General features: G+C 35.5%; 1 protein-coding gene across 4 annotated transcripts in view; it reads left to right on the top strand.

Annotated features, from left to right (window-relative positions):
• snx19a (sorting nexin 19a) overlaps positions 1-13,624 on the top strand; it is a 19,971-nt gene extending 6,347 nt beyond the window's left edge. For 2 of the 4 annotated variants that reach the window (XM_086097979.1, XM_086097980.1), the window contains exons 10-12: positions 3,395-3,579; positions 3,683-3,770; positions 4,780-6,407. In XM_086097979.1, the coding sequence (XP_085954105.1) occupies positions 3,395-3,579; positions 3,683-3,770; positions 4,780-4,894 (388 nt within the window). In that variant the 3' untranslated portion in view covers positions 4,895-6,407. Of the gene's footprint in view, positions 1-3,394; positions 3,580-3,682; positions 3,771-4,779; positions 6,408-12,984 lie in introns of those variants that run through there. The other 2 variants (XR_015097366.1, XM_086097981.1) reach the window with 2 other exon arrangements.
• Positions 13,625-14,911: the final 1,287 nt, after the last annotated feature.

Genomic DNA, 14,911 nt, shown 5'->3' on the forward strand with positions numbered 1-14,911 from the left:
CTCGGTCTAAGGTTTTAAATTAGGGTTTCAAACTAGGGCTAGGGTTTCAAACTAGGGCTAGGGTTTCAAATTAGGGGTTCAAACTAGGGATAGGGTTTCAAACTAGGGTAAGGGTTCCAAATTAGGGTTTCAAACAAGGGCTAGGGTTTCAAATTAGGGTTTCAAACTAAGGCTTGGGTTTCATATTATGGTTTAAAACTAGGGCCAGGGTTTCAAATTAGGTTTTCAAATTAGGTTTAGGGTTTCAAATTAGGGTTTCAAACTAAGGCTAGGGTTTCAAATTAGGGTTTCAAACTAGGGTTAGGGTTCCAAATTAGGGTTTCAAACAAGGGCTAGGGTCTCCAATTAGGGTTTCAAACTAGGGCTAGGGTTTCATATTAGAGTTTAAAACTAGGGTTAGGGTTTCAAATTAGGGTTTAAAAGTAGGGTTAGGGTTTTAAATTAGGGTTTAAAACTAGGGCTAGGGTTTTAAATTAGGGCTAGGGTTTCAAATTAGGGTTTCAAACTAGGGTTTCAAACTAGGGTTAGGGTTTCAAATTAGGGTTTCAAACTAGGGTTAGGGTTTAATATTAGGGTTTAAAACTAGGGCTGGGGTTTCAAATTAGGGTTTAAATCTAGGGCTAGTGTTTCAAATTAGGTTCAAACTAGGGCTTGGGTTTCATATTAGGGTTTAAAACTAGGGTTAGGGTTCCAAATTAGGGTTTCAAACTAGGGTAAGGGTTCCAAATTAGGGTTTAAAACTAGGGTTAAGATTTCAAATTAGGGTTTTAAACTAGGGCTAGGGTTTTAAATTAGGGTTTTAAATTAGGTCTAGGGTTTCAAATTAGGGTTTTAAACTAGAGCTAGGGTTTCATATTAGGGTTTAAAAGTAGGGTTATGGTTTCAAATTAGGGTTCAAAACTAGGGCTAGGGTTTCATATTAAGGTATCAAACTAGAGCTAGGGTTAAAAATTAGGGCTTTAAACTAGGTCTAAGGTTTCAAATTAGGGTTTTAAACTTGGGCTAGGGTTTCAAATTAGGGTTTCAAACTAGAGTTTTAAACTAGGGTTAGGGTTTCAAATTAGGGTTTCAAACTAGGGTTAGGGTTTAATATTAGGGTTTAAAACTAGGGCTGGGGTTTCAAATTAGGGTTTAAATCTAGGGCTAGTGTTTCAAATTAGGTTCAAACTAGGGCTTGGGTTTCATATTAGGGTTTAAAACTAGGGTTAGGGTTCCAAATTAGGGTTTCAAACTAGGGTAAGGTTTCCAAATTAGGGTTTAAAACTAGGGTTAAGATTTCAAATTAGGGTTTTAAACTAGGGCTAGGGTTTTAAATTAGGGTTTTAAACTAGAGCTAGGGTTTCATATTAGGGTTTAAAAGTAGGGTTATGGTTTCAAATTAGGGTTCAAAACTAGGGCTAGGGTTTCATATTAAGGTATCAAACTAGAGCTAGGGTTAAAAATTAGGGCTTTAAACTAGGTCTAAGGTTTCAAATTAGGGTTTTAAACTTGGGCTAGGGTTTCAAATTAGGGTTTCAAACTAGGGTTTCAAACTAGGGTTAGGGTTTCAAATTAGGGTTTCAAACTAGGGTTAGGGTTTAATATTAGGGTTTAAAACTAGGGCTGGGGTTTCAAATTAGGGTTTAAATCTAGGGCTAGGGTTTCATATTAGGGTTTCAAACTAGGGCCCGGGTTTCAAATTAGGGTTTCAAACTAGGACTAAGGTTTCAAATTAGGGTTTCAAACTAGGGCTAGGGTTTCATTTTAGGGTGTCAAACTAGGGCTAGGGTTTCAAATTAGGATTTAAAACTAGGGTTAGGGTTCAAAATTAGGGTTTCAAACTAGGGCTAAGATTTCAAATTAGGGTTTTAAACTAGGGCTAGGGTTTTAAATTAGGGTTTTAAATTAGGGTTTTATATTAGGGTTTTAAATTAGGGTTCTAAATTAGGGTTTTAAATTAGGGTTTTAAATTAGGGTTTTAAATTAGGGTTTTAAATTAGGTCTAGGGTTTCATATTAGGGTTTAAAAGTAGGGTTAGGGTTTCAAATTGGGGTTTAAAACTAGGGCTAGGGTTTCATATTAAGGTAACAAACTAGAGCTAGGGTTAAAAATAGGACTTCAAACTAGGTCTAAGGTTTCAAATTAGGGTTTTAAACTTGGGCTAGAATTTCAAATTAGGGTTTCAAACTAAGGCTAAGGTTTCATATTAGGGTTTAAAACTAGGGCTAGGGTTTTTCAAATTAGGGTTTCAAACTTGGACTAGGGTTTCTTATTAAAGGCATGCGTTTTCTTGATAATGAATGTCAGCTTTCAGTGATTGCTTTCATAAGGTAAACATTTTATTTTTGTTTCACCAATTAATTGGATGAAAGTTAAGGGCATCAACACTAGCTTTATGTGTGAAAAATCTTCATTTTCATTAGGGATAGTCGATATATATATATATATATATATATATATATATATATATATATATATATATATATATATATATATATATATATATATATATATATATATATATATTTTTTTTTTAGACCAATACCAGATGAGTACTGAACTTTTGAGTAGTTAGTCACTAGTACTTTTGATATATGACCCCCCCCCCCCCCCCCACACACACACAATGGCAGATCATTTTAAATAAAGACCTTTACTGTATATTCCAATGAAATTAATGTCAATTTTCCAATTTCTAGTTCCTGATTGTAAAACATTCACAAGAGGGCGCTACCTTTATGAGTGCAGATACCTTGAAATAAGGCCAAGTATATACCAACGCCAATTCCTGGTGTTGATAACTTGGCGATCCCTAATTACTAGCATTATGTAAAACTTAATTATATTACTTTAGTTATACATATTTTTAGTCAATAGCATTAATATTAAGCAATATATCAATCAAAGAGGATTTGATGATATTAATTGCTGGAAAATCAGTGCTTACAGCCACTAGGGGGCATATTCGTATTCTAACTGGCTGTGAGTGTTGTTAAATATTATATTTCTTATAATACATTACAGCGTCTTACTTCAAATGGGTTGCATTGCATGGCATAAGCTCAGATTTCCCCTTTCCAAGGCATTGTTTTTGAATTTTAAATGCAATGTTGATGCCAAATTGGAAATTCAGATTTCAACAAAGGCATGACTATGATTAACACTGGGCTTGTTTGACCACAATATCTGTGGGAACTGCCTTTGTTTAGGCTCCAGTGTTCTGCTGTCATTAACGTCACTGACTTTACTTAGTGTTCACTGAGCAGGTCACTAAGTAATTCAAGCTGCTGTTGTGTTTTTCGCTCGCTTGTGTTGCATCACTTTGCACGCACGGCTTAAAGATGTCACACTTACGTTCTCTAAGCAGATGTTCCTGTAAACGTGACTCCGGCGTCTGACTGATTTTTGCCCCCAGATGGATGGACGTGGGAGTGGCCCACCTGACCAGCGCCCCCTGTTGGGTCATTTACCTGCAAGTGCTGCAGGAGGCCGTGTGGCCCGGCGGCACTCTGCCCTCTCAACCGCAGCCGGAACGCAGCGCAGCAGAGAGAGAAGAAACCAAGGAGCGATGCCTGGAGTGTCTCCTGAAGCTACTTCCGGGTTTGCTGAGGCTTAAAATGCACGCTGCCAGCTCGCTGAGTGCTTGACAATGTTTTAAGTTTGACCTACTGTGTCTGGTTTGTGTTGATGTTTGTGGCTGCAGAGCTCATCACTGACATGTTAGGCAGTGACAAGTACAGACTGAGCTTGGAGACCATGTTGGAGTCTTTGCAGGACCATCACGTTAACAAGTGAGTCATCAGGATAGCATTGAATTGCTTTCTGATTTGATGGCGGTGTGATATTCTAGGTTGTCCATAAATTTGAATTTGAGTTTGTCTAGATCAGGGGTCGGCAACCTTTCCTGTCAAAAGAGACATTTGAGGCCAAATAAATGAACAAAAATTTGTTTGGAGCCGCAAAAAATGTGAAGATTGTGAAGAAAGCACTGTTTTAGTGTTAGTCTAATGTACTGAGGTCCCAAGAGCTGCACCAGAACAGAAAAATATGCACCATCCAATATGTTCTACTGTTTGTCTTCCGTTTTTGGATTTGTTTTTGTAAATTTTCATACTTAGTTTTCTTAAATATAAATTTTTAGACTTTTTTTTTTGCCTTTCTGTCATTTTATGGTACTTTTCAGAATTTCTTCTTTAGTGTTTTGACATTTTGTAGTTACTTTTTAAAAGTTTTATTTTTTGCCTTAAAAACAACAACCTTTTTTTGACCTTTTTGGGCAATTTTATGTACATTTTATGGTAATTTTATGGATTTCTTCTTTTGTTTTTGGACATTTTATAGTTACTTTTTGGACATTCATAGGTAATTTTGAAAACGTTTTCATCCGCCTTTCGACTCTGACATTTTTTGGGGAATATTTATTTCTTTATTTTTTAAATCAAAATCATTATTTGATTAAATGAATATTTTATCTAAAAAAATAATTATGTAAAAAAAAAAATACAATCATAATTTCTACTAATTGGTTTAGAGATCCACAGGGAGCCAGAGGAAAGGGACTATAGAGCCACATGTGGCCCCAGAGCCGCGGGTTGGATACCCTTGGTCTCGATTGAATTTCATGATTGAATCACTGCTCTGTATTCAACATAAAATTGGAAGGGAAATAAAACGGAGCCATTGCTCTCTCTGATAACTTACAGAATCACAACTTACACCACTCAAGATCGTAACATAAAGTCCAAGAAGGTCTTTTTTCTTTTTTTTCATGGTCTCTCCCTTTTGTACGACTGTGTGCAGGCATCTCGTTTATTGCATCTGCGACTTGCTGCTGGAATTTCTGATACCAGAGTCAAGCGATGATTCCTTCCAGAGGTCTCTTCTGCAGAGTCTATGCAAAAATACTCCCACCTGATGGCCACATTTCAACACAGCTGTCTCACAGCTGGACGTCCGTGCGGACATGATGGATGCATACCTGGGCGGTGTGAGTTAAGGCCGTGAGGCAACAGAAGGACTGACTTGAATCTTACTTAGGTCTACACTAACCTCCTTAAAGTCATTTTAAACTTCAGATATATTGTGTATACAACCACATAGGACAGCTTTTGATACCAGATGTATATTTTTTTTGTTCAACATAGACCTACTTGTCACAACATTAGTTCCACATATTTTAATGTCATGATTCACGAAATCCAAGACAAGAGCTCGATCGAAAATGTTGCCTTAAAAGCGGCTCATACCGAGAAAGTCCTTCTTTTGAGCCTTGTGTGATTTCATCAGTCCCATTGCTTTCTCTCAGTTTTACGCAGGTCCCATCCCGGTGTCCCGATTTTGTTTTTTCTGGTCTTTTTTTGGTCCAGTCAGCAAGCCATTTGTTTGGGCCATGTGTATGTCAATCACATAGTTGTCATAGCGATTCACAAGTTAAACCAATTAAAAAGGAATTCAACTGTTAAAATCCTTCATTATTTACTTTGCATTGTTATTATCATCTGCATCTATTCTCTGAGTCTATTTTTGTCATACCAGAACCACAGTACTACTTCCTGCTTCTGTGTCTAAGAATGATGGGAAATGTAGTCCTACTAGCCTAATGCTGCAGTCTCTTACATGAACGCAAGCGGAGTGTCTCCGCGAGCACGTTTCCAATGTTACAATGTGAGACTGCAAAGAAACCGACATAGCCAGCTTCCAGTCGCTGCCGGGACGGAGCAGCAAAAAGTTGGATAATGGTGAGTGTAATGACTTCTGTCAACCAAGATAGCATTTAGCATTAGCTGAAGTAATACAACCACCAGTCACCAGATTGAAGTAGGCTACTTCCTGGTGAGAATTTATTGTATATTTCAATTTTCAGTGAAATTGTAGTTTCCGGTTTTTAATTTTAATGGTGAAAATCTGCTCACTCTAATAAAGTCCCAAATCAGAGTTAGCTAAGCTAGCTAACATTATTCAGTGCAAGCTAACTTGAAGGCTGTGGTTTGTCATAGGTGAATATTTTATAGGTAGATTTAGTCCGATTTGAGTTGTATTTGACTAATTTTACTGGGCCTACTGGAAGCAGTATGATGGTTATTATGGTTTGCATTTAGGGAGAAATACACTTAGAGCTGTTTTTAATGTTGTATTTCACCCCACTCATGTCACTGAGTTGTTTCGTTGATTTGTTTGTTTTGTGTTTATGGCTCCAATTCCATTCAGTTTATTTCCCCTTAAATGTGAATAATTTGGTTTCAGTGGTTTAGTCGTACAATGAGATGAGATCTGTGGTCCATTCAGTTATTCATTCCAAGTTTTAAGACAGATTTCCATTCGTAATTAAATGCAGTTTATTGTCGGAGAAATCATCCCATAATATTGTTCACAGCTGTTGAACGTTTTAAGCAGAATCATTTTTATAATATTGACCAGTTTGTTTGAAAGCAGATCAGAGCATTTAGCAATGACATTCAAGTTTGATGATTTTGGGAATTAATTATATGAGAGTGATTATAAAAGTACAATTTGGTGAGCAGTGTGAAACAAAGAACGTGCTGGAAGTTGAATGAGCCAAGAATTCTCTCATCAATAAAGTCAAAGTTTGCTGCATGATCATTGACCCTTTCCCAGACACCACTTTGATGAAGTCTTAATAGTATAAAAAAAATAAAAATCACAATTATTCTTTGACACTCATGCGATCCACTTAAACCATGAGACAGCGTAACAATGTTCCTTTTATGACTTTTATTGTTAATTAAGATAAACGAGCGACAGAACCACCAGCACGGATGAAGTGTTTCCATTCGACAATCACTTCAAGTCGATCTCGACGTCGGCAGACGTCAAGTCGAAAGGAAATGTGCGCATTTTAGTCTATCCTAACGTGAGGGCAAACAGAACACTAAATCAATTTACGGTCTGCATATTGTATGCGCAGTTATAAAAGCAAAAATAGTTGGCTGTAAAATAGACATGAGGTCACAAATGTCATCATCGCAAACGTTTCTCACTCCTTTTGTGGGGGTACGTTTCCATAAAATGACCCAAGCTGCTTGGAAAAGAATTTGAGGCTCTTTGTTGTGCTGCTTATGCTTTTGCGCCTCTTGTGTGATGCCTTGCATGAATATTATGATGATGATGATGATGATGATGATGGTGGTGGTTAGTGATACTATTATTCACATTATATTCATCACTTGTTGACGTCACAAATGTTCCACTGCGGATGAATGGACAGAAATTCCCACAGGCACACTCCGAAAGCTTATAGAACATCTTCCCAGGAAAATGGAAGCTTTTATGGCGGCCACGGGGATTTTTTTTTTACCTCTTATAGTTGTCATGACCAGGTGTTCCAATACTGCATTTTAAGAAAGAGTGTGATTACAAGCATATACTGTAAGAAAAAAAAAATGAAGAAAAAGGAGATTATTGGGTGCTGCTCCTAAACTGTATCCAAGTCCTCTCTCTCTTTCTCTCACACACTCTCTCTCTCTCTCTCTCTCTCTCTCTCTCTCTCTCTCTCTCTCTCTCTCTCTCTCTCTCTCTCTCTCTCTCTCTCTCTCTCTGCGTCAAGTCTTGGCTTTGTGTAGGGGGATTTTCTAAAACATCATGTTTTCTGGAACTCGCTGTGCGTCTCAGCAGAATTTAACAAAAGAAAAACAAAAGAAGAAAAACACCAAGCCATGTTCTTGGTGATAAGAAACACATTGCATTCTGATGAAGTTGCGATTTGATCAGTTCACGTCATCAACATACCTCCTCCCTATTTTGCTTACTCGTCGACCTGCCAACTGCATAAAGGAGGCGACAAAAGAGGCGGGGCTCCTCTTGATTCGAAGAACACACGTTACTGTATGTGTAAATCTCAATTCGAAAAAAAAACCAATTGAACTACTTTTGATTCTTGCTGTTAAAAAAAAAAAATGTCAGCAATGTTCGTTATGTTGGTACACGGAGAGCTTAGTATGTTTTGTGGCGGAACTTGATTTAAAAAGTTTGAAAACCTTTGTAATGTGTGATTAAAATGAAAATGCGGCACGGCACGCCGGTAATAAAGCCGCACCACAGCGCCACCTGCGCACGGCAACGACGAGTTGACCCTTGATGCCCTGCCCTTTTTTTCCAGGCCTCCGTTGTAGTTTTTGTGTTTGGTTTCAGCAAAGTGCTGCGGGGTTATGTAATGTTAGCGCCGAAGGAAGATTTATCGTACAGGTGTTGGGAGGCTCAGCGCTGGAGTTTTGGTCGTAAAACAACGTTAGCAGCGTGCTCGCTGACGGGGCCGGGTCAGGATAGAGGCACATGCGGGCAGGGGGGGGGGGGGGAACACTTTGCTTTTATGCTCAAGGGCATAACATCTTTGGCTTGCGAGCTTGATGGTCGACTTTGAGAGCTTTAGGCGATGTGCTGAACATGAACGTCTTGTTGTTTGTCTTGTTTTTAATGAACGATAAGGGAAACATCTCATACGGTGGTGAATCACTTTTTCTGCATTTTATGTTACAGCCTATATTTTCCCCTAAAAATTCTATACAAAACACCCCCCAAAAATGTGTTTTTGAAAATTCCTAAAAGACCTCAAATTCATTCAGGACATTTGGTGTAAGTTGTGACGACAATTGAGCGTACTTGACTTTTTTTATTGGTTCAATTTTCCATGTTTTAAAAATTGTGTTCCCTCTCAGAGTTTGGAAAATATGAGCCACATTTACACATATCATCGTGCGCTGTTTAAAACTTTTATAGACAAGAAGCTAGCACTTTTCCTGTTTATACATTTCATTATCCCGGCCTTCGGAGAAAAAAAAAAAAAGACTGTGAACGGACAGAAGGAGTGTTGAAATACATTTGTAAGAACAATATCAATTACAGAGCTTTCAGACGATCACAATGTTTTACAAAAGAAAACACATACTGGAACAGGGATGCCTTTTGCCATCTCATTGTTCAGAACTGACAATATGAGGCTTTGGGGCATTTCCCAAAGCCAGTTAATGTTGGGTTGGTAAGAAACGGGGGTAGGAAGTAACTTCAAATGTTCTATTATCTGTACTCATTTTTTCCCCTTTTGTCATTTACGCTCTACATTTTTAAACAGATCTGTACTTGGTACTCCTCACTTTGTCAAAATTGGCTTCCATTGAGGCTAACAATGCGTAAACAGAGAGTCAAAGTCCAACACGGTTGAGATGTCGATTGATTGAGCTCTACTGCCATTTAAAGTTCTTCATTTAATCTGACAACTCAATTATTTTCCAGTTTTTGTTACTTTAGAATTTCTGTTGAAATAGAATTAGATGAAATAGAGAACAAAATTTAGTGCTGAGATTTTTGTCGTGCCGCATTTGTGACTGCGTGTGTTCTCTAACGCCCGTTTAGCGCGCACCCGTTTCCTAAGTGCGTCTCTCCTCACCTGCAGTCCTGCACCTCCTTATCCTTGATTATAGCCTGTGTTTGACCTTGTGTCTCATTGTGTCTCGTCGCCAGTTCTCCTTCTTGTACTCAGTCATCACCTCCCAGCATTATTTGTTTCACAACAATGACTTGTTAGCTTTGACCCTGTTTTGATTGTTGACCTTGTCTTTCGCTTCATGTTTTGGATCCGTCTGCTCACGCTGACTGATGGCTTTTGTACTGCCAACCTTTTTGCTAGATTATTATTATTATGTTTTTTTTTTTTTTTTTTTTAACTGATTTGTGCCTCAAATCTTGCATTTGGGTCAAACCCTTTTTCTGTTTTTGCCATTTTTACTTTTTTTTTTTTTACTTATGCATACATTCTCAAGTATGACAGTTGCAATAGTAGGCTACTACTGCCTTTGCCATCTCTTTTTCCTTCTTTAAGAGCTCAGTATTGTTCATTCGGAAATGTCATCATCATTGCTCTTTTATTTTAATTTTATTTTAATTTTATTTTATTTTTATTTTATTTTTATTTTTATTTTTATTTTTATTTTTATTTTTATTTTTATTTTTATTTTTATTTTTATTTTTATTTTTATTTTTATTTTTATTTTTATTTTTATTTTTATTTTTATTTTTATTTTTATTTTATTTTTATTTTTATTTTTATTTTTATTTTTATTTTATTTTATTTTTATTTTATTTTTATTTTATTTTTATTTTATTTTATTTTATTTTATTTTTATTTTTATTTTTATTTTTATTTTTATTTTTATTTTTATTTTTATTTTTATTTTTATTTTTATTTTTATTTTATTTTATTTTTATTTTATTTTTATTTTATTTTTATTTTATTTTATTTTATTTTTATTTTTATTTTTATTTTTATTTTTATTTTTATTTTTATTTTTATTTTATTTTATTTTATTTTATTTTATTTTATTTTATTTTTATTTTATTTTTATTTTATTTTATTTTATTTTTATTTTTATTTTTATTTTTATTTTTATTTTTATTTTTATTTTTATTTTTATTTTTATTTTTATTTTTATTTTTATTTTTATTTTTATTTTTATTTTTATTTTTATTTTTATTTTTATTTTTATTTTTATTTTATTTTATTTTATTTTTATTTTATTTTATTTTATTTTATTTTATTTTATTTTATTTTATTTTTATTTTATTTTTATTTTATTTTTATTTTATTTTTATTTTATTTTTATTTTTATTTTATTTTTATTTTTATTTTTATTTTATTTTATTTTATTTTATTTTATTTTATTTTATTTTATTTTATTTTATTTTTATTTTATTTTATTTTATTTTATTTTATTTTATTTTATTTTATTTTATTTTATTTTATTTTATTTTATTTTATTTTTATTTTTATTTTTATTTTTATTTTTATTTTTATTTTTATTTTTATTTTTATTTTTATTTTTATTTTTATTTTTATTTTTATTTTTATTTTTATTTTTATTTTTATTTTATTTTATTTTATTTTATTTTATTTTATTTTATTTTATTTTATTTTATTTTATTTTATTTTAATTTTAATTTTAATTTTTATTTTTATTTTTATTTTTATTTTTATTTTTATTTTTATTTTTATTTTTATTTTTATTTTTATTTTTATTTTTATTTTTATTTTTATTTTTATTTTTATTTTTATTTTTATTTTTATTTTTATTTATATTTATATTTATATTTATATTTATATTTATATTTTTATTTTTATTTTTATTTTTATTTATATTTATATTTATATTTATATTTATATTTATATTTATATTTATATTTTTATTTTTATTTTTATTTTTATTTTTATTTTTATTTTTATTTTTATTTTTATTTTTATTTTTATTTTTATTTTTATTTTTATTTTTATTTTTATTTTATTTTATTTTATTATTTTATTTTGCCTTTGCCATCTCTGATAACAAAAGCTGGAAGCAGAAGGCAAAACATGCGTTCATATGGTGGGAACACTCATGAGGTTCTGCGGGCAAATCCCTGGCATCTGGTGAAAGTCAAGTGTTTCTCAAGGTAAAAAGGGCGCTACGTGAATGATGGTGAGGCCTTTGATCAGTCTATCCGCCGTCAGCAGATGACAGACATGTCAAGTCAGGACCAGCAGCTTTGCACGGTCGGGTGAAGAGTCTTGGAACAGATGAGGGCGGGTGATAAGCGTGACGTTCAGCTGACGCCTGTAAATGTTGTATAGTTAGTATGCGCGATGGAAACATCCATCAGAGGTGGTCTAATGGCATTAGATCTCCATTAATATTTTCTCCGTTCATGAAGACGGCCAGTTTCAGGCCTGCCGAATTTGTCACAGAACATTTAAGAAGCGTTTTTTTTTTTTTCAAACGGGTCTGTGGTACAAACGATGATGTCGTTTTCTGTCTGTCAACATTCATCAGTAAAAAGCGCATCCATTTGCTGTCATCTGGAGACTTTCTGTTCCATCTTGTTCACTCGGGTGGTTACGTGATAGGCACTCTTCGGTCTGATCTTTGATTTGTCGTGGTTAAAAATGTAAGACTTTGGAACGGCAGATGATCCTCTCTGGGCCAACTCGCTGACTTTGACGAATCAGCAGTAATCCTTCGATGAGTGAACGTTTGCTGGGTACTGTATGAGAAACGTAAGCGCTCCTCTTTCACACAGTGGGGCCTCCTCGCTGTAATATCGCACACCAGCGGGAATTTTCCTCGCCCGCGTGTGATGAAGGTGGGGTTTTTGGTCAGAGGTGACCTGGTGAACTTTTAAGGTGCAGATGAGGACGATATTTGTTGAGTTCTACAATTTGTCAGCCATTATTAGTGTTGGGCTTGGTTTGAAGATATAAATGGAGTATTTCTGTAGTACTGTATATTAAAATCATCCATTTTCTATACCACTTGTCCTCATAAAGGTCTGAGCTAGAAACCAATCGAGTTGACTTCCTTTAGGACTTTTGCATAATGTTTTGCAGACCTTAACGTGTGAAACCAAATCAACCATTAAAGACCGACGTAAAGCCGAGCTATTCGTCTATCTTGATGAAACACTTTGTTTAGAACAAGCCACAGTGACTCATTTCAATCCATTACGGCCATTAGCCATTTACATTTACAATAGCAGCTTTGTTGGTGTTTTTCTTTGGATCCCGACCAAAATGATGTATTGCCGTTGCGTCGGCTGCAGATGCGGATAAACATGTTGTATCGAAGCAATTCAATGCAATTAAGCAAATGGCCACAATGGTACGTAAATGGTACACAAATGTTGTTTTACGAAATGTAATGAGATCCAACACAGTTCTGCCTTTACAAAGATGATGCTCAACTCGTATCATAATAAAATAGATGGATGTGTTACTTTGTGATACTGACGCGCAAGCAAGGCAGATTAGAGCTGCCAGGTTCGAAAAGTGAGCAGCAGATGCATCATCCCACAAAGATGTCGTATGCGCATTTTTGGTTCTGTCCCCTCAGAACATTTGGTTTTGCTTTCCAGGGGTGAAAGCTGGCCGGCACAAAGCCAGTTAGGCTTTATCAGAGATTCTGGAACTCTTGCTGGAACTCGTGTGTGTGTGTTTTGTGCTTTGATGGCTTCTTTTTTCCTGCCAAGCTTTGGAAACGTGCCGCTGCGATGTGACTCCGTTACAGCTGGGCCGCGAGTCGGACTCCAAGAACACCGAGGTCGACGCTTCGGGGCCTGGAAAACACGGCTGAGCTACACAACATGAGTCAAGCAATTTAGCTGGCCCTGATACCCTGATACCCTGATAGAGACCAGTGGAAACTGTCGAATAGGCAACGCCACGAAAGGGGGGACTATATGGGATGTGATGTCATCAATATGAGATAGTGATGAATGGAAGAACTGGCATCTGTGAAGCTCAGATAAGATCCATAACAATGCAATAATTTGGTATAAAGACACCTCTCATGTGGTAACAGACGTCAAAAACGGATGGTCCAAAGAAAACAGCTGACATCGGCAGTCTTTTAAGAGCTGTGAAGAAAGACCCTTAACGGCATAAGAACCTCCAGAGGGCAGAAGTAAAGGTCATGAACAAATGTATGGATTCCACACCAAAGAGATGCAAAATCGCTCATGACTAATAGGAACTGGAAATTGAAGTACCGAGACGAGCCTGTGAAAAGTTCTGAGAGAATTTTTTTTTTTTTAGGGCTTGATGAGACAAAGTTGAACCGTTACCAATGACTTACAAGCTCACTTGCATGCCGTCTTCTGGGATGGGGGTCATTAATCTTCATTAATGTAACAAATGATGGCACCGCTGATATAGTCTCAGAAGTCGACACAAACGTTTTGTCTGCCAGTTTCAAGAAGGATGCAGCAAATTTATTGGCGGATCCTTCAGCATGCAGCAAGCCAGATCGCTCTGAAAGAGGACACGGAAAGTCCGTGACCGCCATAACGTAATTTTGGGACGTTGCATAGGAATAGCACATTCAATTTATGGGAATATCTCAATAAAAGTGTTTTATCCATTTGAGTCAATTACCTCATCCATATTAGAGAATTTTCATATCATCATCGACTGCAAGCTCAAAACGTCCATGAACCAGGAAGTCGTCTGCTGGCTAACAAACAAAAACACTACGATCCACTCTTTTTTTGTTTTTTGTTTTTGGGTGAAAAATATTGACATTTAGGGCCCTATTTTCGTAAACAGGCGCCCGCCCGTGCACTCGGCGTAAAAACAGACGCATCTTTATTTTTGTGTCGGGGCAAATCTAGTTTAGTGTGTCTGCGAATTTGGTAGACTGCGTTATACCTCGATAGGTGTTTACGGCGTATTCTGGCATCTGGCAATTTGGTGTCCCAAAGTACTCAAAGACCTAAAACCAGGTCTAAATTGATCCGCAGGTGATGTAATGCGATTTGAATTGATTTAAACAAGGCACAGGCAGACTGATTCTGAGCTCTTTGGACGTGTGTGGTAGATGACATCGTATTTTATTAAAAAATGTGTAACATTGTTATCTTAAAAATAGTTTCATATATTTATATACATATTCCAACTAGTTCTATTTAGTCTAAATCGATCTCCTGCATGGACTCTCCGCCATGTCGACCACACGCCTCCATCGCAATTTAAATGGATTCATGAGGGGAGCCTCTTCGATTGGCCGAGAGTTGGCTGCGTTCCCTCCCACGACGACGTATCATTATCCAAACGCCTTCTTCTATTTGCGTTATAGTAAAATACCAAAAAAAAAGAAAACTCCCCCCACAGTACTGGTTTGACTGCGCTCGACTTGCATTGGGCGTATACGGCCCGTAGTTATACATCATATGCTGATTAAGCATTGATAAGACAAAAAAACAGATCTAATAGCGGTCATCCTGTGCCGGGTCCAATTCAAAACTATGATTTCACAATAACTGTTTTTAATTAGTGTGATCATCTTTTATACGCTCTCTGCATCATTCTAAAAGCCCTTAATAAAACTTTTAAGATTTACACCAACGCTGATTGAAAGAACGGTAGTATAATCTATAATGGCAGCCTTTCCGGTTTTAT

The sequence above is a fragment of the Leptonotus elevatus genome, chromosome 16 (assembly GCF_054856555.1).
Source record: "Leptonotus elevatus isolate MCC_2025b chromosome 16, RoL_Lele_1.0, whole genome shotgun sequence".
Lineage (NCBI taxonomy): Eukaryota > Metazoa > Chordata > Actinopteri > Syngnathiformes > Syngnathidae > Leptonotus > Leptonotus elevatus.